Raw genomic sequence first — 27,400 nt, 5'->3', positions numbered from 1 at the left:
TAAAGATGAATATAAAAATTAGATTTAATCTTATTACCCAGAAAGATACCTGCTAGTAACAGTTTGATGTATTTCCTTATAGGTTTTCTTTCCTGTGTAGGTATATTTATTTCAGTCTCTTTCCCAACAGGATGTCCCCATTCTATCTACTATCCTTTGCAATTTTGATGCAATTATATACACATATACTTATGGTTTTAAAAATACTGTTATGTCATTTTCTTCCTGTTGTTTAAAAAAAAATTCTAAAAAGACATTTTATGGAAGTACTATCATTTAGGAGCCCTGGTGGCATAGTGGCTAAAAGCTTGGCTGCTAACCAGAAAGTCGGCAGTTCTACTTTGTCCTATAGGGTCGCTACGAGTCAGAATCACCTTGATGGCAACAGGTTTGGTTTTTTTGGTACTATCATTTAACTACTCCCCTACTATTGGACAAATACATTATTTCTATTTTTTTGCTTTTAAGAGCCCTGCTGCTAACCAAAAGGTTGGCAGTTGGAATCTACCAGCTGCTCCTTGGAAACACTATGGGGCAATTCTACTCTGTCCTATAGGGTCGCTATGAGTCAGAATCAACTCAACAGCAACGGGTTCAGTTTTTGGTTTGCTGCAGTAAGTATCCTTGCATACATGTTTGACCACTTCTCTGACTTCTCCTAGGAAAGCTTCTGAAATCAGAGTATACATATGCCAGCTTCCTCATTTATAAAATTGAGGATTAAAGTTATACCTGCTTCATGGAATCATTAGGAAGATTAAATGAGGTAATACTTATAAATTGCTAAATATAGTGTTTGGCACATTCTAAGTGCTCAGTAAATATTTACTTTTATTGTTATTTTAAAACCTTTAAAGGCTTGATACCCATTACTAAATTAATTTCCCTAACAACTGTGTCAATTTACACCTCTCCCTAGCTTATTTCATTGCATCCTCACTGAGTCTGTTTAATTTTTTTTTTCATTTAGCAAGTCATCTTAAGAAAATTAATAGAGGATTCAAGATGGCAGAATCAAATGTGAGTCAAGGCAATTTGCAAAGCTAATTTGGAACCAAGACTTTATTATAGTACTTTTGATTTACCACTACAGTGTCATTAATACAAAATATAACTCCTGAGGGCAGGCTGATTTGGCCTTGATCATATGGGTACCCCAGTACCATCTCTGTTCTGACTCTCTCAGTTATACATTTCTCCTACTACTTCCAACAACTTCCAAGTAAGCAAACTGAAGGGGTTTGATGTTAAACGGGCCAGATTTTAAAAAAATCATTTTCTAGGCTGCTTTTCTACTTTCTACATATGTGTTCCAAGCAGTACAGTTTTTTGTTTTTTTTAATTCCATTTAGTGCTGACTCCTTCAGCTTTCCCCTCTTTCCTATTAGCACTACATATTTTCCTTAACACTGGTCTTATCTCCCACTTTACTGCTGTTGAAACTTTTTAGCTGCAAAATTAGCTGTATATACAGAAAGGGAATTGTGGTAGGAACCATTTTAAGCCATGCTTCTAGTTTAAGCATTCAAGTAAATTTATATTAATAATGAATTTGTATTGTAAATATTGTCCATGCATAGTTAGAATACAGGCAATGACTCTTTTTTACAGACTCAACAGTCTGGATCACAATTTTTCTGACCCTGAACCACCTGTTAGAAATACTAACTTACTAAAAAACAGGAAATAGAAGGATGATGTTAAATCTGCATAATACTCCTTTCATATTGCCAATTATCTCTGAAAATGCTAGCAATGGGAAACAGGAAGTTCTAAGGTTGTCATCACTGTTGGAAAGAGCAAGAGAAGTTAATTTAAGGTCTTTCTAGCAAGAGCTAACATTTACTGAACACTCACTAGTGAAATGCTTTACCTTACTTTATTCTCACACCATCACTATTTTTATACCTATTGACAGGTTAAGAACTGCCTAGGGTCACAAGTTAGTTAGTGGTGGCAGTAGGATTCACACCCAGGCAGTCTGGTTCTTAGTCACTAAGTTGCCTGTCAATCCAACAATACACAAATCTGAATATAAAATTTTCACATTTATTGTAGATAAGACTTCTTATTGAAACAAGAAGTAAGGTGTCTACCAGTATTAGAGTGATGACTGATATTCTTGGCTAATTAGGCTGGCAGCCGTTGGTTTAGGAAAAGTACAGATGAAGAGAAGAGACACAAGAAAATTCGGAGGGAGAAAAAAATGTCACACATGCTGCTTGGAAATGACCCAAACTTTTCTCAAAGGCTTGTATTTTTCACCCTCTCTGATCAGCACACCCAGTCTCCTGCCCACTTGCCACCCACTCATTCATCAATCAAGCAGTTCACTTGATGTTAAGTACAGAGTTAAGTGGGGCAGTGGTGAGTGCAACTTGGTCCTTGCCCTTGAGGAGGTCATCACAGTCTTATTTTTACCCAGTGAACGACAAGCTTACCTGGTCCAAGTCATTCCGCAGAGCGATTTTGCTGGTTACTAGCTCATGGGCAAGGTCATCATTTTCTTGCTCCAACCTCATGCTGGCCTCCTGTAACCTCCGGTTCTCCCTCTGCAGGAAAAAAGCAACAGCCGGAGGTGGGCATTAGTGTTCGGTCATACTAGCAGAAACAAATGGAATTGGTGGGGGGAAACAAGCAACAACAACAAAGTGAACTTTCAGAGGTGTCAAAGGAGAAGGCAGAAGTGGCACAGGAAGGCAGGATTGCTGTCTGGGAAACAGCAGTGAGGTAAGCTAGCGGTGCGATGCAGAACTCAACCCAGTGAACCTTACAAGTGCTCCTTAAACCCTCCAGACATCATGTCATTATAGAAAATGTGCCACAAAGAGCAAAATTTCCAAAGATACCTCAGTCCTGTGAGGTTTTCATATAGACCTAGCACAGACACAGGAGATTCTTCATGACATGCATAATAGTCCCTCAAGGGAAATTGCAGGACACAGTAGGGATGAAATGGGAGGGAAACCTCGAGATAGTTCTTCAAACTGTTTTTCCAAGATCAAGGTTCAAATTAATTGAGTATATTTAAGAGTACTAAATGAAGAATCATGACACCTAGATTCATGGCTTTGCTACCAACAGATATTTTCCTTCTTTGTATGAGAATATATTTACTTTTCTGAACCCCAATTTTTGTTGGTGAATGCAGTAGTCCTTACAATAATGTCTCTTAAATGTTTGTTTTGGTTTTTTAAATTTCAGAGTAAAGGATTCTGGGTAAAATAAATTACTGAGCTGATTTTTTTCCCCTTGGATTCCCAGGAAACATCTGAAACAAATTTATATGGTGAAAACAATCCTGTCATTAATTCCAATGAAGCAAGGTCTCATCTGACTAACCATTATGAAGTGTGTACTTCACATCTATTTTCAGAATAGCACTTTAGTGTCTTCCTTTCCAAAATATCAAAAGTGGTTTCTTTGCTACTGTTAGCAGTTGCAGGAGATTCAAAAGGGAGCTGACAGGAAAGATTTCAATGTGATGAGACCTTCCTGTTTTTCAGATTTACACTCCTAACAGTGTTTTCTGCAAGGGTGGCAAAAACTCAGACAAAGCAGTGATGCAAAACCAGAAGACAAATCTTCGCCTTGGAAGATAGTACATTGTAACATATTGGGTAGGGTGAGGTTAATTTTATTTTCTATAGAACAACTTGGTGTTTGTTATATTCAAAGAATAAAATCTAACTTTTTCCTCTTTTCTTAAAAGAAGGGCAATAAAGACTCTCATGAAGCCTGAGAATCTCAAAACAGGGAAGGCCAGCCAGAGAAGCTAAAGGAAGACCCTGCACTTTGCTTGTAACTGGCCTGCGGAGTCCATTCTTGTCTTTCTTTTTGGGAAAAGTTGACTGGCTAGTTGGGGAATATCAAAACATTCTTGAAAGAGATACTATAAAAACAATCCCAAATCACTTATATACTTTAAAATAAATCCATGATAGAATTGCATGCAGTGTTAAAATATTAGAGGAAAATATCTAATGACAGAGGAACTGCCTATGCTACCTTATAGAAAAAAAATATAACTGGATAACTCCATTTCTGTAACAACATAAACAACAGACATTAACTGTGGGTAGTGCTTTAAAAATGTTTCCAAGTTTTCTACAGTGAATATATAATACATTTGTAATTAGATTTAAAAACAAAGTTTTGTTGTTGGAAAAAATGAAAAGCAATTCAGAATCTCAATTCTACTAAAGGGATAGAATGCCAAAATGAGATATATTTGTAAGTCCACTGCTGTTAGAAACTCATACTGTACGTGAAACCATACCCCATATTCTTTTGTGACCAGTATACAATGTAACCCCTCAAAAGCACTGCCTTGCCAATAAACCTTTCCCAAGATGTTCCTGAAAAGATAGTATACATATTTGTAGGAACAAATTGTACTCATCAAATTCTGTTTGTTCCCTTATGCTCCCACAGAACCAAGATAAAAATAAAGACTGAAATATAACAAAAAGCCGGGTTTATACAATTAAAATCTTTCAATGTTTGCTAAAGTAATCCAAATACTGGCAGGGGCTGAAGAGTCAGCCTTTCATTCTACGTATATGTATATATATATATACACATACACATACATACAAGTATTATCTATATATAAGATAATATCTTACATTATAAAATATAATATTTTAGATACATAAGATATATCTAAGTATTACCCCTTTTTGTGGGAACAACTTACATACTTGTTGAAAACTTAGATTTGAAAAAAAAATGTTTTAGAAACTTTTTCAATAAATTTCATCATTGCCAGGAAGGAGAACATATACCCAATACCCAGCACAATTTCAACATATTTTGCAATGCAAACAGCTTACGCAGGGAAGAGATTTTTCTCATGTCTTGATAAATACCTTCAAAAGAGAACCAGACTACTCCAACACCTATTTCTAAGTGAAGTGTCCTATTTCTCCAGAAATTGCATTTGCAGACCTCCAAAGGACAAAAAGCTCTTTCAACTATTATTTACATTACATTAATGTGGCAAAATGGAAAATTTTGCAGCAACCAGTTTTTCAGGTTACAATGATAGATACTTGAAATTGAGTTAAAATAATCTCCAGGTAAAGCCATATGATGTTCATGGAGAAGTACGTTGTTTAAAGTATTAAAAAATCCACCCAGGTAACCCAGGTACTTCACTACTGATTAGAGATAAATGTCTGATGGATTTTATTATATAAGAAAGAAATGTAAGCTCAGCCGTAATTCTAACTAGTAACTTCCCATTAAGATGACAGCTGCAACTCGAACCCCTCCTTATAGGCACACAGCTAAGGGGAGAAGGCAGGGTAGGTAAAGACCTAGGAGAAATTACTATGTTTGTCTAAGGGTCCCTAAGAAACAAAATAGCTGAGAGGACACACCAATTGGCTTTTGCTTTAGCAAGAAGCTTCAGTTCAGTGACTGCAAAGCAAGCAGCACAGTGGGAAGTGTCAGACTCCTGCTCTGCACTCACAGACAAGTGGGAAAGCAAGCTATGGGGCCAAAAATGCAGTATCGTCCTCCAAAGTATGAACCTGGGCGGTGAGGTATCGTCATGAGTCCTCCAGTGCTACCGAGTGTTACAAGTGCTACCGAGAAACAGTGCTACTGAGATAGTAGACATTTTCTAAGAAGAACCTGCCCACACTCACTGAGGGTGAAGGGGCCGTTGCATTACTTGGCTGTCTTTTCCAGCCCTTCCTAAGGAACCAGAATTGATTTCAGAACGAACTGATTCAAGACAAAGTTTGTATTTAAAATATATTAGAGTGGAGAAGGTAACCTTGCTAGGTTCACTTTGAAATGTTGGAAGGGCTGCCCACCTGAGAGGTTTCATTTAAAGTTAGCCCCTTTCACCTCAGTCAGCCCCGAGACATTCACTTGCTTTGTAAGCTTGCAAGAGCAGATGTGCCGAATGCTCAGAGCCCGTCAACAAAACAAAGATCGCTTCCTTTGTCTTTCTGAAAAGACTACAGGAGGCACTGCTTATATAACCCTTCCAACTTGCACTGCCCTGTTGGAAACATTCTCCATCTCCACACTACTGACAACATTTGACTAAAAAGCAGAGGACAATTTTCCCCATTAGTTCCCTCCCCTCTTGTGTAGGAGATGCATAGCTGGGGAAGTTCGGTTAGTTAACTTTTGGGAGGAGGATACTGCATTTTTTCAAAGAGACAGACGCTGATGTTACAGACATACATAGATAAAAACTTACCTCCTCAAAAGTCATAGACCAACTACTGTTTTCAATCATAGGTACAAAGACAATTGAAAAAAAAATATCCAATGAAATTGTACACCTACTAATACAGTTAGGAAATGGCAAGAACAAAAACAGACACTTGTTAATGCTATTTTGTTATTTTGTTTTTCCTTAGTCATACACTCCAGGTTCTCTCTATGGCTGCAAACACTTGACTGAAGAAAGTATACTTAAGGCAACCAGTGGGCAAGTCTCAACTCAGGAAGACTGATACTCTAAGACTCCACCCCCTCTACACTGCTATTTGCAGTTCGCATGACAGATGAAAATGTGGAACTATTAGCAACTACAGTGTGAGTTGTTTATACTGTTATTAAAGCTGGGAGGAAGGAACTGCCTTAGATGACAAGGTCAGAAACTTTGCAAAATAGTTCAAGTTTAGGCAACAGGATGAGATTACTGGGTAGAGAAATGCAAAAGAAAAACTGATCCCAGGTCTGATTTGTGTCTGTCTTGGGGCTGAAGTTTGGGTAAAGCAGTACAAGGAATGGTGAATGTCATTTATTCCAAGATGAGAAACCAGAGAAATGTGAACTGGCAGTCAAAATAGACTGAGCTTTACAGGAAAAAATGATGGGGAATGAGGTAGCTCTATAAACCCTAGTTCAATATTTTGGGTGTGTCGTCTGTTGCTATGTTGAATTCTTGGCACATGTTTTTAAAGACATGCAAGGGTCAGGAGAAAATGTTTTCCTAAAAGACTCAGTGCAATTTTATTAACCAACAACACACTAACTGTCACATATTTTTTTGGACACCGCCTTCAAAAATGAGATGATAATCAACGTATTCACATTTTATGCTGACAATTATTTGACATACAAAGACAAATGCCTACAGATGAAATGTTTAAATGTCTGCACTGTCTGTAAATGAAGATTCGAGAAAGAAAATCTGCATATTTAAAGCCCTGTTTCTTGCTTCCTTCCCTATCCCATACATCCAATTTTATCTTTCTGGTGAATTTTTAAAAAAATTTTAAATGTCAAACTAAAAACAAAATCTTGTAATAACTGTTGGCAAGCCAGATTGCATTTAACATTTTAAAAACAATCTTAGATTACACTCTAGAATAGAGGTTGGCAAACTTTTTCTGTAAAGGGCCAGACAGTAAATATTTTAGGCTTTTCAGGCAATAAGGTCTATGCTGAAACTACTCAACTCATAGTACAAAAGCAGCCATAGACAATAAGAAAACAAATGGGTGTAGCTGTGTTCCAATAAAACTTTACTGACAAAAACAGGCAGCAAGCTAGATTTGGCCCACAGACCATAGTTTGCAGATCCCTGCTCTACTCTAGCATACAAATCAAACTTTTAAAAAAGTAAATGGATTACAGAAGATGTAAAAACATTTCAGTGTGACATATTTTTCTTAGTATCACTACATTAATAGGAAACAAAATTACTAAAAATTGAAGAAAATTTTTGGAGAATTAATTCTGAACATCATCAATAAACATACTTAGAAAATTTTCATGTACTTAATTAACACTTATATCTCCTCCATGTGTTAAGTATAACTACGTCAGCGGACAGGTATGGCCAGAAACCACCTGCTCCTTCTTAGCTAAGTTGCTAGAGAAGCCTCAAGAAGGCTTAGGTTTGCACACTTCACCATGCACAACACTGAATTCATCAGGTTATCCAAGCTCAAAAAGAAAGAGTGGTGGCCTTCTGAAGTTTATCATCAAGTTATCACAAGCAGAATTGATACCATCCTCTTGTCTATTAGTATTTATCAAAAGCATATTATTCACAAAATATATATTTCCAAAAGCCAGCAAGAGTCTCTGTGATGTGGAAAAATAATAAAATATAAGTTTATTTTCCTTGGTAGAAAACATTTTTTAAAGATAGGTTCACTTATCTTGACTTCCCTGAGTAAGAAAGGGTCCAACCCAGTAAGAAAGAAATCTCAATCTCCCCCTTCCCAGGTAAGAAATTTAACATAATTTAAACTTCTTCACTTGTCAAGATTTAAAAAAAAACAAACCTGTGATGATTGCTCTAAAATATTTCACTAGATATATAAGGATGGCAAATAATACAAATACAATTAAGCTTTATTTCAAATATTTTGTTTGTAGTATTTTTTCCATGCATAATGGTTTAATTTTAAATTACATGCAGGGATAATTGCTCTACAAGTATCAGAATGTGCAAGAACTTTGAGTAAACTTGACGAGGGAATATCATCTTCTTTCTGTTTGAATTACATTTGATTAAAAAAATTACTATGTCTAACCTCAAGAAAGAAGTTAAAACATTCTAAATTTAATTATACTGAGCATGGATAAAATAATTAGAAATTATGTATTTATAATATGATCCATGTCCCAAACCCAAGAGAGTTTAAGTATTTCAGATACTTTCTAGGATTTCCCCATCTAGAACAGGTAATAACATAACCTTCATTATGCTTTGGGAGATTAATCGAATTTAATTAATTAGCTGTGCTTTTCAAGGCTCAACCGCATTTGTGTAAGTAGTTCTTTAATTAAAGAAAGAAAAGCATATCATCTTCCAGAGCCAGGTGAAGGCTGCCATTGTCTAAAAAAAACCATCAATAAATTTATATCACTAAAAAATTGATTCCCCCCACCCCCATGGAAACAATTCATCTCTCCTTAAAATAGGAAATAAAATTTTAATTTCTGAATTGGTAACTGCTTATTTGGGGGCTGGTTACTAATTTAAAAAATGTACTAGAACATCCACGAATGTGTATTTTCTGAGGACCTGCACCAAAATGAAAATGCACACAATGTATTTCTACAGACTGATCTTTATCCTGCATTTCACTTCATTGGAAATCAAGAAATGGCTTTATGAACCAAAATATTAGATTAGATAAAAAAAATACTACACAAATTTGGCCAGGTCCAAGTTAAGGCTGATAAAAGAAGTTTAGAATAAATATTCTATATTCTTCCTCAAATAAAGCTTTCCTTTCTGTCTCTTGAAATGTAATTATGAAGATAAACTGAAGGAGTATACCAAAGGTTGCAAGGGGTCATTATGGGGCTTACTGAGTTTCAAATACAAACTAATGCCAAGCCCAGGTAGCACAGGCAGTGTGTATATAAGTGCATTACCTATCTACGTGTGTGTGTGTGAGGAGCCCTGGTGATGTAATGGTTAAAGCACCTGGCTGCTAACTGAAAGGTCAGTGGTTAGAACTCAGTACCAGCTCCATGGTAGAAAAGTCCTGGTTATCTGCTCCCTTATGATTACAGCCTTGGAAACCCAGTGGGGCAGTTCTACTCTGTCCTATAGGGTCACTATGTTGGAATGGACTCAACAGCACACAACACCACCAACAATGTACAATATATATATATTCTTAATAATTGCCGCTGAAAATCAATGAATAACACACCTATGTTGGCCTCTCACCCTTTAACAGGAAGGTCTCCCTGCCACAGGTATGGCTTCAGCACAGGTATCTCTGGTGTGAAGTGGGGTTCATGAAAGGAAGATGGTAGGCTAGATGGCAGTCCCCTTGGAACATTTTGCCTTTTTTTTTTTTAAAGTGAGATACAATTCATGTATCTTAAAATTCTCCTTTTTAAATTGTACAAGTCAGTGGTTTTTAGTATATTCTCAAAGTTGTGCAACTATCACCACTACCTAATTCTACAACATTTTCATCATACTTAGGGTTTTAAAATTTAAATTAAATTTACAGCAACACCATTCCGTGTTTATCTTTGTGGTTGAGATTTAAGTGTTGGATGCAGGCAAGTACAGTAATGTAACCTGAGAATGTAGATCTTTGCATACGTCATAAATATGGATACAAAACACAGGTTTACATAGATATTGCAATAATTCAACTCTACACATTAATTCTTTAATCTACCTCTGACTTCCCTGGCAATAACCCCTTTATTTGTCCCACCATGTCTAAGAGAAATAGCATCAAATTGAAATATCTCTTAAAATAATCTTATTGAATAATTTTCTGGGTCTTTTTTAATGTCCACACCTTTCTAACTCTCCTGCCATGTGGCAAGCTAGGGCGCAGACATGGTGTTTTAAGTAGTATGGATCTTAATGGTTGGGAGGTGTTATTACTGACCTGGGGACAAGCTCTCCCTCTGTGATCTAAAAGATCATCCATTCCCATTTATTTTTTAGAGTTTAGATAACTAGGTTCCCAGCCCCAAATCTATGAGTTATAAAGTGCTCACTTCTAGGATAGAGATCTTATTCTTGAAAAGATTAAATTTAGAAGATGCTAGGAGGTATTGTCTAAGAAACATTTTTTATGTTAATTACAAATAATAATAATTAGTTTTTTAAACTACATGGTGATTATCTGAAAGACCAAATCTGTTGACAGTTGGAAACAACAATGTCAATTGCCACCTTAAAAATGTAATTTTAACGTGAGGATGCAAAACCACTTTACCAAGTATATCGCCGGTACAAATGCTTAGACATTATTAAAAGGGCAAAGAGATATTAGATGATATACGGACATGATATTACAACAATCCAAAAGTAACAACTATAGTGGGCATCTGATATGCACAAATAAAAAAGGCCACAACACTCAAAATATCTACTTTCAAAACAAAACAAAAAAGTTCAATTCTACTTTGAACCTTCAATAAAAAATCTACACATTGATAATCTTATGCAAGATAAACTTTTTGAAAAACAGTATGCATCTTACTATTTATTCATACATACCTGCTTTAAAACAAAAAGGATTTAAGACACAATAACATGTACAAGCCCATACTGATTTAAACGTACATTTTTGGTCTTTCATTTCCTTCTCCTCTGTTTTAATGCATTCATCCCAGACTTTATTCATAATGATGGTGGCAATAAAATTAGAATGATACAAGCAGTACGAGAACTTCCTTTTGGATCCTTAAGAATATTTTATAATATACTGCCTTCAAGTCTTTCTATAGCAGCATGCTATATGAGCTATGTTAGAATTAGTTTTATTGGGGAGGGAGGAGATGGAAATTAGCTTCAAACCTTACCTAGGAGCATCTTACCTATCAATAGTTATCTACCATGGCAGTAAAGGAGCCATGGTGGTGCAGTGGTTAAGTGCTTGGCTGCTATCCGAAAGGTTAGTGGTTCAAACCCACCAGCCATTCCACGGAAGAAAGATGTAGCAGTTGGCTTCTGTAAAGATTACAGCCCTGGAAACCCTATGGGGCACTTCTGCTCTGTCCTATAGGGTCATTATGAATTGGAATCAACTCTATGGCAATGACTTTACCATGGCAGTATGCGGGATTTTATTATCAGCTCTTAGCTCTATATGCAAGGAGAGAAACATACTGATGTGAGATGTTAGGCAGCAATAGTTGGGAGAAATATGAGGAAGATCAAAGAGAGACTGGAGGAGCAGACCCATATAAGGTGATAGTATTCTAGTAATGTGTGGAAAATTAGTATCAGTAGGCCTGATGAAACTAATAACAACCATTTACTGAACACCAGAGAATACCAGGAAGATGTTTACCTGTGTTTTATTGACTATGCAAAGGCATTCGACTGTGTGGATAACAAATTATGGACAACATTGCAAAGATTGGGAATTCCAGAACACTTGATTGTGTTCATGAGGAACTTGTACACAGATGAACAAAGAGTAGTCGTTCAAACAGAACAAGGGGATACTGCATGGTTTAAAATCAGGAAAGCCGTGCGTCAGGGTTGTATCCTTTCACCATACTTATTCAATCTGTATGCTGAGCAAATAATCCGAGAAGCTGGACTATATGAAGAGGAAGGCAGCATCAGGATTAGAGGAAGACTAATTAACACCTGTGATGTGCAAATGACACAACCTTGCTTGCTGAAAGTGAAGAGGACTTGAAGCACCTACTAATGAAGATCAAATACTACAGCCTTCAGTATGGATTACACCTCAACATAGAGAAAACAGAAATTCTCGCAACTGGACCAATAAGCAACATTATGATAAATGGAGAAAATACTGGAATTGTCAAGGATTTCATTTTACTTGGATCAACGATCAATGCCCATGGAAACAGCAGTGAAGAAATCAAATGATGTATTGCACTGGGCAAATGCGCTGCAAAAGACCGCTTTCAAGTGTTAAAAAGCAAAGACGTCACTTTGAGGATTAAAGTGCGCCTGACCCAAGCCATGGTATTTTCAATCACCTCATACGCATGCAAAAGCTGGACAATGAATAAGTAAGATCGAAGAAGAACTGATGTCTTTTAATTATGGTGTTGGTGAAGAATATTGAATATACCATGGACTGCCAGAAGAACAAACAAATCTGTCTTGGAAGAAGTACAGCCAGAATGCTCCAGAAGTGAGGATGGCAAGATTTCATCTCACATACTTTGGATATGTTATCGGGAGGGACCAGTTCCTGGAGAAGGCCATCATGCTTGGTAAAGTAGAGGGTCAGCAAAAAAGAGGAAGACCCTCAATGAGCTGGACTGACACAGTGGCAACAACAATGGGCTCAAACATAGCAACAGTTGTGAGGATGGTGTGGGACTGGGCAGTGTTCTGTTCTGTTGTACACAGGGTCGCTATGAGTTGGAACTGACTCAGTGGCACCTAACAACAACAACACTGAACAACAACCATGTGCTGGGTACTTAACACACAACATCCCTCATCCTCAGAACAATCCTGCAAGGTAAGGATTACACTACACATTTTACAAATGAGAAGGGATTCAACAACTGTTTTATTAAGAGTCTGAATTCCAAATCCTGAGCTCTTTTTTTCAGAGAGCCAAGATTTGAACTCAGGTCTGTCTGACTATGAAATCTACTACATATTCTTTCCACCATCCTCCTTTGCTAAACCTCATGTATTATTCAATTTAGCAAACAAGACAAGATGTATTGTGTGACTGTCCAGTAGCTGCCAATGTCCAGCTCTCTGACCACATAAAGGCAACTCCAGTTACAAAAGCGGAAGTCAACCCACTATGGGGGAAACATTAACAATGCCACCATACACTTTTCTTGGCAGGATGTTCTGGCATGGGTGCTCAGTGGGAAAATACAATACTCTCTTATCCTAGTGTAGTGACACAGAGAGGGAGGGAACCGTCATGCATCTATAGGAGTCTGAAGAACTAAAACATGTTTAAGAGAGCTAATGATATTTCAATTGGAAAAATAAGTTGGAAATTAACATTTCCCAACATTCTTTGCAAATGGCCCAATTTTTAAAAATACCACAATTAACGAGATATTAAACCAAAACTATTCTGGTTCTGAAATTGTATACTGTAGTCAAATGTCACTATTATTCATAAATCTGTTTGAGGAAATAAATATTGCGACAAACACCATTACTGAACTCAATATATCTTTGTGGTTTTTATTTTTCCTTCCAAGAAAGTTTGTATTTTTAACATTTGCTACAGACAAAGTAAGTATAAAACATCCTTGTGCCCGTCTTGCAACAGTTCACCTTCTAAACGTCTTTGTGGATGTGACCGTGCACAGCTAAAACAGTATTTTGTCATTTTCCTCTTTTCTCATTTTTGAAAGCAGTCGAAAGCCACTTTCTCTTTCCCCCTCTTTCTCTCAGCTTCTTATGAAGATTCCCAGTATAAATGCAACAGCTGGAGTTACCTATAAATATACAAACTGAAAGAAAAGAAATATTACGGTTGGCTATTCAGGGGTCTCCTGAAATGGAAACATACCTGGACATTTAGGATCATCAGAACAACAACAAAGAACAGAGGGAAACTGAACTTGCCACAACTGCTACTTTAGGGTAGAGAAAAGACTTTGCTCTGACAGGTGACCTGTGTCTCCCATACCTTGTATCTATCCATGGGGTCTTCCTGCTGCAGCTGACTCTCTCGCATTGTCTGATATTCTTTCTCATATTTCTTCAGCTTCTTGGTTGGTACCTATCAGGATTAGAGGAAAAGCATGTTAGAGAAGAACTCCATTTAGGAAAAAAATTTCTGATTGTTTCCCAATTACATCTCTGGTATTCTCAGGGAGCACACCCAACTCAAAGTTAGGAAAATGATCTAGATTCTCGAACTAGGGTTGTAAAGTTTCTCTGTAAAGCTTCAGACAGTAAATATTTTAGTCTTAGTGGGCCACACAGTCTCTGTCACAACTACTCAACTCTGTCATTGTCGCATGAAAGCAACTGTCATGGATTGAATTATGTCCCCCCAAAAAATGTGTATATCAATCTGGCTGGGCCACGATTCCTGGTATTGTGTGACTTTCCTATGTTGTAAATCCTGCCTCTATGATATTAATGAGGGAGGATGGGCGGCAGTTGTATTAGTGAGGCAGGACTCAATCTACAAGATTGGATTGTTCTTGAGGCAATCTCTTCAGATATAAAAGACAGGAGCTATCAGAGAGACAGGGGTACCTCATACCACCAGGAAAGCAGTGCTGGGAGCACAGCGCGTCCTTTGGACCTGGGATCCCTGCGCGGAAAAGCTCCTAGTGCGAGGGAAGATTGATGAGAAGGCCGACAGACAGAAAAAGCCTTCCCCTGGAGCTGATGCCCTGAATTTGGACTTTTAGCCTACTTTACTGTGAAGAAATAAATTTCTCTTTGTTAAAGCCATCCATTTGTGGATTTCTGTTATAGCAGCACTAGATGACTAAGATAGCAACCATGGATGAAACAAGCAAACGAATGTGGCTATGTTCCCATAAAACTTTATTTATAAAAACAGGCCATGGTTTCTCCACCTCTGTTCTAGAGTACTACTGATAAATCGTAACTATTTCTTGTTAATGTATTTAATAGTGTTATGAATTCTGTTAATTACCTTTCTTTAAGTATAATTCACTCATAACCTTCTATCTTGTTAAAAATAAAAATTATTTTACAAAAAAAAAAAATTGAGCAACAAAAATATTAACAACAATGGGGTTAATATACCTGACAGAAAACAGATTCTAAGGCTTGACATTGAAAACTCAGAAATATAGAATCATTGTGCTGTATGAGATCATGAAAAAAAATCATCTAGTCATTTATTTCTTGCTACAAGTATATCATCCTCAAAAAGATAGCAGTCTACTGCTTACTGAAAATCTACATAGCAAAAAAGATGACAGAACCTTAGAATTCTAAATATAAACAAACAAGCATAGCAGAGTGTAAAGGTCATAGAATTCAACACTAGACAGACCAGGGTCTGAAGGCCTACTAGGTATTTACTGTATTTTTATGCAAATAACATGCATGTTCTACATTTTTTTGCCCACGGAGCCCTCCCCCTAGAGGTATTTTTATAAATTGGCTTACAAAAATACCTCCAGGGGGAGGGTGGGGTCGGCAAAAACAATGTAGAATGCATGTGTTATCTGCATAAAAATACGGTATTAGTTATGTAACCCCTTGGCAAACTGTTACTTAATCTTAGCTGCAAGTTTCTTCATATGTAAAACGACAGGTAAAAAAATACCTACTTCATGGAGGTTGTCAGGAGATATAACGTAGGTAAAGTACCTAAGGAGTCCCTCCTAGTGGCGTAAATGATTAACATGCTTGGCTACTAACTGAAAGGTTGGAGGTTCAAGTCCACCCAGAGGACCCTCGAAAGAAAGACCTGACAGTCTACTTCTGAAAAATCAGCCACTGAAAACCCTATGGAGCACAGTTCTACTCTGACACACAAGGGGTAGCTATCAGTCAGAGTCGACTCAACAGCAACTGGTTTTTTTAAAGTAGTGAAAACAATGCCTGGTTCATGGGAATTTAAAAAAAAAATTGCTTTTAACAATCTAGGTGCCCACCAACGGATGAATGGATAAATTATGGTATATTCACACAATGGAATACTATGCAACAATAAAGAACAATGATGAATCCGTGAAACATAACATGGAGGAATCTGGAGGGCATTATGCTGAGTGAATTTACTCAGTCACAGAAGGACAAATATTATATAAGACTATTATAAGAACTCAAGAAAAGGTTTAAACACAGAAGAAAACATTCTTTGATGGTTACGAGCATGGAGAGGGAGGTGAGGGTTATTCACTAACTAGGTAGTAGACAAGAATTATCTTAGGTGAAGGGAAGGACATCACATACTACAGGAGAAGACAGCACAACTGGACTAAACCAAAGCTAAGAACTTTCCTGGATACAATCAAACACTTCGAAGGACAGAGTAGCAGGGGAGAGGGTCTGGGGTTCATGCTTTCAGGGGACATCTAAACAAAGTTTATTAAGAAAATTTTTTGCGTCCTACTTTGGTGAGTGGCGTCTGGGGTCTTAAAAGTTAGTAAGTGGCTATCTAAGATGCATTAATTGGTCCCAACCACCTGCAGTACAGGAGAATGAAGAACACCAAAGACACAAGGAAAGTATTAGCCCAGGAGTCAGAAAGGGCCACATAAACCAGAGACTTCATCATCCTGAGACCAGAAGAACTAGATGGTGCCTAGCTACCACCAACGACCGCCTTGACAAGAAACATAACAGAGGGTCCCTGATGGAGTGGGGGAAAGGTGGGGTGCAGAGCTCAAATTCTAGTAAAAAGACCGCACTTAATGGTCTGACTGAGACTGGAGGAATCCCAGAAAGTATGGCCCCCGGAACCTCTGTAAACCCAGAACTAAAATCATTCCCGAGGTCACCTCTTCAGACAAAGATTAGACTGGACTATGGGACATAAAATGATACTCGTGAAGAGTGTGCTTCTTAGCTCAAGTAGATACATGAGACTAAATGGGGAGCTCCTGCTCAAGGTGAGATGAGAAGGCAGAGAGGGTCAGGAGCTGGCTAAATGGACACAGGAAATCAGGGGTGGAAAGGAAGAGTGTGCTGTCACAGTATAGGGAGAGCAATTAGGGTCACATAACAACTATGTATAAATTTTTCTATGAGAGAGTAACTTGAATTGTAAACTTTCACTTAAACGACAACAATAAAAGAAAAGAAAAAATTGTTTTTTAAAAAGCATTACATCAGAATCAATCTATTACATAATCTATTCTGCTCCATGTGACAGATTAAGTTCCCTTTTAGCCTTTCCTTGGATAATCTAAATCATATAATTCCTTTAGCTATCAATGTCTTTCCTTAATGTTTAGGTCTTAAAGTAAGTGGCTAGAAAAAAAGAAAATAGTTTTTGTTTTTTTTTAAGGATTATAAGCATACTATTTTGTTGAATTTCTGAGGACTCGGTGAAGGCAAGATGATGTGTTGATGTCTCTCTGCATCTGCCATGACACCTAGCAAAGTACTAGCCCACATCAGACCTTTAATAGATTGTTCCATGTTGAGTTTAACCAGTTTAAAATATGGTATTTAGAAAACATGTACAGTAAATCCCTGGGTTAAGAATGTCCAATTTATGGCTTTAAGAACAGACTTCAATAAAGCCTATTATATTAAAAATTTGAGTTAAATACAATGGTTTGTAATAACGAATGCATGCACTACTTTCTGATGCTCATGAAAACATTGTGCAGTTTGGAAATGTTTAAGTGTTTTATATGCACAGAAAGGTAAACTATATACTATATACTAACACAAGCATTTGACTAACTGACACTAAATAAGAACCTGTATGTACCTGTTCCTACTTACCTACAAATTCGACTTAAAGACAGACCTAGGAACAGATCTTGTTTGTAACCCAGGGACTGCTTGTATATGTGTGTGTGAGAGACAGCAAGAAATAAAAGAAAGCACCCAGAATGAATATAAAATTATCTTACAGCTTTTTGGGATACAGGCAGTTTCAGTTCTCTGGAATACAGCCAGAGAATTTTTTTCAAGAAAAAGCAAAGACACCATGTGTCATTCCCCATCTTATTCTGTTAGCTTCATTCTTTCCATCCGGGAGCACTATAAAGTACTGGAATTACCTGCTTCTGACCACAATTGGAACGTTTCACAAACTCAAACCAAGTATGATAGACAGTGCAAATCATCAAGCAACCACATGTGTGACAATATTCATCCGGTTGAGGGGGGAATAGCTCCCCAGTCAAACATGTAAGGACATTTCCCAAGGTGTAACTGAATTGCAAAATCATTGTTGAATACTGTCAGGAGAAACATTAATCCTTTATTACTCCGTCTCCAGGGGCCTAAAACAGTATACTGTGTCCAACTAAAATGTGATCAAAAGGAAAACGCTATCTGCCAACTGTGTTAGCGTCAGGTATCATCTGCTGAGCAACAAGAAAGTATGCATCTTCATATGCTAACAAAACAACAACCAAAACGTTATTTTTCTTGCATGTAATAAACATATACCAAGAAAACTAAAAGTAGGCTCTCTAAAAAACGGGCAGGGGCCTCAGAGTTATAAGCAGTGACACGGTTATTTTGAATGTATTCCTAGGAGCAGGACCGGGGCATGGCCACTATGAGGAGCAGGCCTGTTCACTAGCCATTTGCCCACCAGATGGGAAGCATTTCACTCTTTTTACAACTGGATACCCATACTAGTGCATATTCAGCTGAACGTCGGTCCTGTGTAGAAGTATTTTATACATGGTTCTAAAATGGATCCTTTTACCAATGACTAAATTACATACTGCAAGCTTGTTCCTGGAGAATTCTGCTAAAATCACTTTTTAAAATCCAAACTATTACAGATTTTTTTTTTTTTTTTGCATGTGAAAGAGTGTCCTTTTAAAAGTCATTCTTGCTACTTATGTTCAAAAGTTCATTTCAAAGTGAAATTTTCATGAAATGTGCTAAACACCTCAATAATCTAATCCTTTCCCATCTGGCTGAGATTCTAGGATGTTTGGCTTCATCTTGCTCAGGGAAACAGAGCAGGTTCCCAGAACAATATGTTGCTAGGAAACCTTCCGAGCTTATTTATTTTGTGCTGTGGGGTGATATTGAGCATCCACCTGTGACTGGCACAAAGTGAAAGGGGGAAAAGGGTGGAGGAGGAAGAGACAGGAGAGCTGATATGAAACTCCTATTATTTATGAGGTAATCAAAGAAAATAGACTGTTACAGTTTTCTAAAGTATATTTCAGGGCAAAATTGGTTTTATTTTAAGGAATGGAATACACTGAAGTTTGAAATTTTTCTTATCAGACAAAGAAATTAGGTTAAGGGTAGGGGTAGGGGAAAATAATAATGTCAGACTATGAAGACTAGGCAAAGAAACCCTTTAGTATGTAGTTTTAATTAAAAGATTAGAAAATCACCAAGAAGTATTAGAATTGAAGCAACCTATTATTTCAAGGGCAGTATAGGTATCTCTCCCCTTAATTAAATCAATTTAATGTAAACATAGACTTGAAGAACATGTTCAGAATCACTGTTTCTTTTAAATGTCTACCTAATAGTGGGGTCCTGTTCTACTGACCGAGGACTTAGTTAGGCTTGGTCCTTCTACCTGTCCAGCACTTTCTATTTGGCTAAGCTCAGGAAATGCCCTCAAAAACTCCTTATTCACTGGGGGGACAAAGGTCTATTGGCATAACAATTCATAAAGATAACATTCCACATCCTAGTTTGGTGAACAGAGATGAATTACCCAACAAGCAAGGTAAATACATGCTTAGGGCATCAACAAAACAGGGGCACCAGCTGTCTAAAGCAAAGACCCATAGATGCCAAGCAGACAGGACACAAAATGAAACTGATCCCAGCTCCAGTGCATGAGAATGTGCCAGCTAGAAATAAAGTTCATGCAGGGTCATGAGGGCACCCACATGCAAGGTTGTTGAAGCTATGGGGCCCCTACCACTTCAACACCTTTGTTGACATCTGTCTCCTACGGTCCCTTCCTGTGTAATCAAAACTCCTTATCTCAGCAGGTCTCTTGGGAGTATACTATTTCTTTCTGATAAACAAGATGTGGGGGTGGGCTGTTGAGTCTAACTCTTGCTACATTCGCTCAATATGTAACTGGATTCAACATGCCCGCTTACTGGGCAAGGACAGATTATGTTAATAGATAACAGGTCTTGATCCATTCTGAGAGAACTGTCTTGTACAGCCATGTCTGCTGATCGAGCAACTACAGCCAGGAGGGCCAGCAATGCTCTTTGCCATGATACAAGCACAAGGGTATGTGCTTGTTACACATTCTGGTAAACAATCAACGGGAACTCTAATATCAGATGACTCACAAAAGTGAAGAAACTCGAATAAGTCAACCATTGCAATGAATTAAATCAAGTTACATTTTAACTGTATAGCATTTACGTACAGAGTTATGTCCTAAGTTTTGTAAACAATATTTATAACTATAACTTTAAAATATGTTTGGCATACACATGGATGCAATCTACCATACATTTAACATAATACTAACATAGGTAATAATACTAACATAGCAAACATTCGAACAATACTGGAAATATTAATATTTATCTAACAATAAAAGTTTTCATTTATGTATCAAATTAGTTTTGTTTTTTATTGTTTGCTGTGTGAGACATAGTGCTCAATATTACTCTATATATGCTAATAAGTAAGATATTAGGCACATTAAGAGGACCCAAAATTCAGTATTTATTTATCATGCAAAATGTGTTTCTGTTTCACAACAATGAGTGTGTTTCTAAATTAGTCTTCTGAGAAAGCAACAAAGGACGTTTATCAGAACATTTACAAGACAAGCATCAAAACTGAAGTATGAACTGTTTAAAGCAGAGTTGGTGAAAGTCTATTTTTCCTTGTGGGAGATCAACAGAATTTTACATTGATTGTTGAAACACCTGAGTTCACTGACTCATTTTCTTTGTTGTAGAATATGTGCAATGTTCTTTTTACAGAAAATGTGGTATAAAGTAAAAATCTTAGTACCACATATCTACAAAAAATTTTATAATCCAGTTCATCTCATACCACTAAAATGGCATATGCCACTTTTGCATTCAATTGCTAATATTATAGTTGCATTTAAAAAGAAGTTACCTCACGGATAGCTAAGACACACACACACACACATACATATATACACAGGTATATATGTAACTCACATGTCCCGTTCGAATGTATGAGTAAGCAGAGGAGCGGGCACCACAGATTCAGTGTTTAGGGTCCTCACTTAATCTTAATGCCTTAATCTGGCCCTGTTGGTGAGTAGTGTTTGCAGTTTTAAGAGCTTGGGAGCAGCCATTTAAAATATAACTATTGGTCTCTTCCTGTTTGCAGCAACAGAGAGTGAAGGAAACCAAAGACTAAAGGAAGCAATTAGTCCACAGGACTAATGGCCCACAGGAACCACAGCCTCCTCTAGCCAGGGACCAGAAGAACTACATGGTGCCCAGCTACCACTACCCACTGCTCTGACCAGCAACACAATAGAAGGTCCTGATTAGAATGGGAGAAAAATGTAGAACAAAACTCAAATTCATTAAAAAGATCAGACATACTGGAATGGTGGAGACTGGAGGAACCCCCAAGGCTGTTGCCCTAAAACATTCTTTTAATCTGGAACTGAAGCCAGTCTCGGAGGTCACTTAACAGCCAAATAAGAGATTTGCCTATAAAATAAACAGTAACACCTGTGAGGAATGTACTCCTTAGAATGATCAACTAAATGAGACCAAAAGGGCAACATATGCCCAAAGATGAGAAGGCAAGGAGGGGCAGGGAAACTGGAGGGATGGAAATAGGGAAGGCAGAGTAGAAATGGGGAGAGTGCTGACACATTGGGGGGGGGCGGGAATAGCAACCAATGTCACCGAACAATTTGTGTATGAATTGTTGAATGGGAAACTAATTTGCTGTGTAAACTTTCACCTAAAACAATAAAAGGTTAAAAATAATTAAAAAAAAAAAAAAAACTGCATCCACAGATGATGCACATTCACCATTTCAAAATGGTATTTATTAAAAACAAACAGTTGAATGAACAGAAAAGAAAAAAGGATACAGGACCCTAGCAAGAAAACTCCTGAAGATTATAATACCAATCATCACTTAAATAATCAACCAGGGCTTGACATTTTGAACTTAACAAATGCATTTAGAGAAGGCAGCATTTAAGCCAGAACTAGTGTTTTCACCTTTTGAATAGTTTATGTTATTTAGAAACATTTCATAAAATGCCTGGCACTGGGATATTTAAATTCATAACATAAATACTCATTTACACAGAATTATTAAGTTGGAGCTGGAGGAGCCCTTGGAGACTGTCTGGTGCAATCCCTTTCTTGATATGCGAGGAAACGGAGTGCATGTGGCTACAGCGCTGGACTGGGAGGACGCCAGATGGTCGTTGGTGGAGCAATCTGAACAATGGCTGGGTCTGTCTCTCTAGCCTGTGCTGCTTCCTAGTGTTGGGCTGTCTCTCCGGTGAAGTATTTCTTAAACTTAAGTTATTCAAATACCACGCTCATTATTTTTGCCACATCCACATACATTTTACTTACTATATCCTGTTTAAGCCAACTAAATTTTTTTAAACATAAATTTATTTAAAAGAAAACAATTTGGTTAGGGGGAAGAGTCATTATCCTGGATTATCTGGGTGGGTGCAATGTAATCATACATGTCACTAAAAGAGGTGAACTTTTCCTGACTTCGGTCAGAGGGAGCTGTGACTATAGAAGAAAGGTCAGAGAAATTCCAAAGCTGGCTTTAAAGATGAAGAACAAGGGCCATGAACAAGGGGATGAGGGCAGCCTCGAAAAGCTGGAAAAGGTAAGGAAAGGAATTCTCCTTTAGAGCCTCCAGAAAGGAACGCAGCACTGTCAACACCTTGATTTTAGTCCAGTGAGACCAGGTTGGACTTTTAATCTATAGACGTTAATGTAAGAATGTACTATACAGAGGAAATGTAAGTTTTATGTTGTCTTAAAACACTAAATTATGGTAATTTATGGTAACTTGCTGTGGTAACAATAGGAAACTAATACATAAATGTATTATAAATAATAATAATAATAATTAAAAAAAAAACAAAAAACTTGTTGCCATTGAGTTGATTCTGACTCATGGCAACCTCATATGTTACAGAGTAGAACAGCTCCATAGGGTTTTCTTATTTGTAATCTTTACGGAAGCATATTGCCAGGCCTTTCGTCTGTGGTACTGCTGGGTGGACTCAAACTTTCAACTTTTAGATTAGCAGCTGAGGGCAAACCATTTGTGCTACCCAATAACTACTATTAATTTAGCTACTAAATGTTCACAAACAAAACTCAGTTGAAAGTCTTAACACTTGCTGAGAAGAAGATAAAACTTTTCTGTCCTTCATTTCACAGCTTATATTGCAAACACTTGAATACCAAACTAGACAGAAGTAAGCAAAGAATAAAAACCATTCCACCCAGCCAATGTGCAGATTCACTCCTCCCCTTTCTGCCTTCTATCTCACATCACTAATGGCAATGGGCTGCAGTATTTGTTAAGTTGTAGCCAGTTCTTGCTGAGGATCTCCGGAATATCCACCAATATTTTCTATTATGTCTTACTGTATTCCATTTTTTAAATGCCTGTTGAAATCCTCTAACATGGTTTTATGACGATCAGTTTGAAGGACGCTGCACTAAATCATATGGGCTTTCTCATCTACTCCCCTGATGATGATGCTCAGTGAGGAGTGATTCTAAATCACTAAAGAGGCTTTATCAATTCCTCTCCTGCTCTCCAATGCCTTCATCTGCCATTTACTGATGGGAGTGGGTCCTTGTCAGCTGTTAGCAGGAAATACCTAGAAAAGAGCCTAGTAAACTTAAGGGAAAGGGGAGTGATGGTGGCAGTATTAAACAGTGACCTTCAATAACAAGGGAAGAGAAAGGCAAATTACTCGTTTGCCTTGTTAATCATGCAGCCCCAGTTGGAAAAAGGGAAACACCCAAAAGACCACACTCAACTTTCTTCGTTCCCCACGCTCTCTCTCTTTTAGTACATTTCTTACTTTTATATATGACTCTAATAGATTGAATATAAATTAATTTTTATTGTATATCAATTTTAGATGAACTTGCCTTGCTAACCTTTATCACATTAATTACACTATAGAGTTGCTATGAGTCGGAATCAACTCTACGGCAATGGGTTTAGTTTTTTTTGTTTACCAAGGTTCTGGCCCTATTTTGTATTTTTACTTTGTCTTATTTTGAAAACTTCTTATTAATATTTTGAATTCCACAGACATTCATTATTTCTACTAATTAATTTGGATAATTTGGTTAGGTTTCCTAGTTGTCAACTGTGATCTTTGTATATTTAGGAACTTAAGTGCTTTTCAACAGCATAGATCTTAAACTCTGGTTACTAGTTAATGGGATAATAGAACTCTTCAGTGACAAATTTGGAGTATACTTATTATATAACTTAAGGAAAACTTATACACAGGAAAAGACAGAAATGACCCAACACAACAGACTACACATGCAGGGAATTTTCCACCTAATTTACTCTGCAATGTATATGGCATACTCGTTGGCATATACTGATCTTGGTCATGTAATGAAATATCAACTTTGTGAAAAGTCGGTTTTTAAATTTAAGTAGACAAAAGAACCTAGGAGCTATCGGTGTTTCTAAAGGTAGGGATACTACAGGATTTTGGGTGGGGTGATTTTTGGTTGTGTAGACTCTACTTCCCATTTCTGGGCCCCTAGCATCCCTGCCCCATTTATCGTTTCACCTGTTAAATGTCAGTAGTGCCCTCTAGTCATTTTCATAAGTTTAATAAATGTATTAACAGATGTTCACAAATGGTACAAGGGTGATCAAGAAGAAATTTTCAGGGTGGAGGAAACACCTCAGTGAGGCAGATCTTCACTCTGACTAAAGTTTATGCAAGCTTTTAAAACTATAGCATTAAAAACTATAGCATTTCCCTTGTGCTAAATTTTAATGATGGGCCAATCACCTGTAAAATCTATTACTCATGGCTTAACGGATTTAATTCTCTATTTTGGAAATAAAAGATACAAAAATATTCACTGATGAATGCAAATGTTTGCCAAGTACATCACTGTTAATAAAAAGGCAAATATGATCCAGAATAATATTTTCTGAGAAGTGAAGTTTCCTGGAGGTCAGAAATCCAAGTGCCTAAAAAGTTACTATAATAAGCCAAAAGTACTAGCCACTATCCATAGCTCCTGTCACTTTGGATTATTTCTTAGGATGAATATAAGTTAACCCATTTAATACATTAATCAGTAGGCAGAGAAAAATAGATATGAAGTAAAGCACCAGATTTCTTAGTGATTTAGGGAAGCCTGGGAGTTTATAATCAGAGTCCCAATCACTTCTACAATACTTGTCAAAATCTGCACATGAAGTTGATCGATGGCAACAGAAATGCTAAGTCAGTCTGCAGTAGCGTAAAGGACATGGAGACAAATAGACGGGAAGGAATCAAGAGGAGAATGCCCTTAAGAAGAGGGACCATGTCCCATCCCAAACCAAACCCACTGCTGTAGAGTCAATTCCAACTCATAGGAGCCAATAGGACATAGTAGAACTACCCCAATAGGGTTTCCAAGGCTGTAATCTTTACAGAAGCAGACTGCCACATCTTTCTCCTATGGAGTGGCTGGTGGGTATGAACCAGTAACCTTTCGTTTAGAGGTCAAGCAATTAACAACTGTGCCCTTTGCTTAATCCTCTTCATAGTGTTCCGCAAAAGAAGCTATTTTGATTGACTCTGAGCTTTTAGCACTGAGAGGAGGGGGAACATACCAGGTCAATGACATTTCACTCATAGGACAAGGGAGGAAAAAAAAAATAACCCTTCAGAGAACATAAGAACCTATAAATGATTATTAGCTGTATGTAATAATTAAGGAACATAATTGTTTAAGGGGACGAGGAAAAGCAAAGTATTTATCTCTTATTGTAAACCTAACATACCTCCTAAGACTAAGACATATCAAAGTACTGGGAATTCCTTTCTTGAATTTATACTAACATTAAAATCACTAGTGCTGCACTTGCCTTCATCTCATCTGGCATGTCCAGCTTTCCCAATCTCTCAGGCCTAATAATGGCGCACACAACTATGACAGGTTCCTGGACCCATTCACGAATAACTGTATGATATGAGCATTTTCCAGCCTTCATAGCTCACTCCAGAATGTAGTGTGCTCATCAAAGTGTCTACGAAAGCTTCTGAAATATTGATTTCTACTTTCTTTAGCACATTCTAATATAAGCTGTCTGGTCCCAATGCTGTAGCAACTTTAGGAGTCTCTTGCATTGTATAGAAAGTGCTTATCTGTTCATTTCTAACTTCTCATCAACAGTCCTATAAATCCAATCTTGTATACTATTTTTATGGAACTCCTCAGCACTTCAGCTCTCAAGCTTTCCTAACAATAAATATTATCTGGAGGTAGAGAAATTTGTATACTATCTATGTGTTGATGACTCTCAAATTTATAGTTTCCATTCCAGGACTTCTACTAAGGTCAACTTACATAGCCAGCTGCTAACATCATATCATCATGTGTAAGTTTCATATTTGAGACATTTTAAATCCCACTCCCTACCCCAAACATGTTCTTCCACTGTTCATCCTTTATCTTCCATCCAGAAACCCAAAAGACACTGTTGACCCTCCCCAAACAATGCTCATCAAATTAATCACCAGATTCTATACAGCATGCCTCCAATATATCTTTCTAATTGATCTTTTTCTTTTGAACTCCATTGGTACTGCCCTCATTCAAGCCATAATCATTGGGACTACGTACTGCAATAACCTCCAAACTGGTCTCCCTGAGTCGATGCTTGCTCCACTTCAAATCTTTTCCGCATAGGTCAGCCAAAGTAATTTTTTTTTTCAGGATGCAAATCTGATGTCCTTCCCCTTCCTAAATTTGTCAATTGCTTCCCACTGCTCTGAGGATAAAGACAGAATTACTTGGCATGCCTCTGCTAGTCTTATAGGATCTGGTCTCTATCTTCTCCCCCTCACTTGCTATGCCAGTATTTTGAAAAAAATAGGGTTCACACACCTCAGGGGATGCACAAGACAATCCAAACAGGTGCAAAAAGCAAAAGGCAATTGTTAGACTTACAGTTCTATTTATTTTTTTACCTCATATTTTTAAAATGCCTCTATTTGTGCCTATTTTAATATACAGCATGTACCTAATTTATTAAACAATAAATGAACATACTTATTTGTAGGTATGTGCTCAAATGACTTTTACTGAGAGGGACGCACAATCAAAAGAGTTTAGAGAAAACCAGTCTATA

At 37.3% G+C, this 27,400-nt stretch overlaps 1 protein-coding gene across 13 annotated transcripts in view; it reads right to left on the bottom strand.

Annotated features, from left to right (window-relative positions):
• The window catches only part of RABGAP1L (RAB GTPase activating protein 1 like), a 775,464-nt gene that overhangs the window by 23,686 nt on the left and 724,378 nt on the right, over positions 1 to 27,400 (bottom strand). For 10 of the 13 annotated variants that reach the window (XM_023728046.1, XM_023728049.1, XM_004372833.3 and 7 more), the window contains 2 exons: positions 14,073 to 14,165; positions 2,442 to 2,552 (listed from right to left, as the gene is read on the bottom strand). In XM_023728046.1, coding sequence (XP_023583814.1) covers positions 2,442 to 2,552; positions 14,073 to 14,165 — 204 coding nt within the window. Of the gene's footprint in view, positions 1 to 2,441; positions 2,553 to 6,220; positions 11,399 to 13,592; positions 13,894 to 14,072; positions 14,166 to 27,400 lie in introns of those variants that run through there. The other 3 variants (XM_004372836.2, XM_004372835.2, XM_012554503.2) reach the window with 3 other exon arrangements.

The sequence above is a fragment of the Trichechus manatus genome, unplaced genomic scaffold, assembly GCF_000243295.1.
Source record: "Trichechus manatus latirostris isolate Lorelei unplaced genomic scaffold, TriManLat1.0 scaffold00021, whole genome shotgun sequence".
Taxonomy (NCBI): domain Eukaryota; kingdom Metazoa; phylum Chordata; class Mammalia; order Sirenia; family Trichechidae; genus Trichechus; species Trichechus manatus.
The sequence above is the reverse complement of the archived record's forward strand: the minus strand, read 5'-3'. Positions and strand labels throughout refer to the sequence as shown.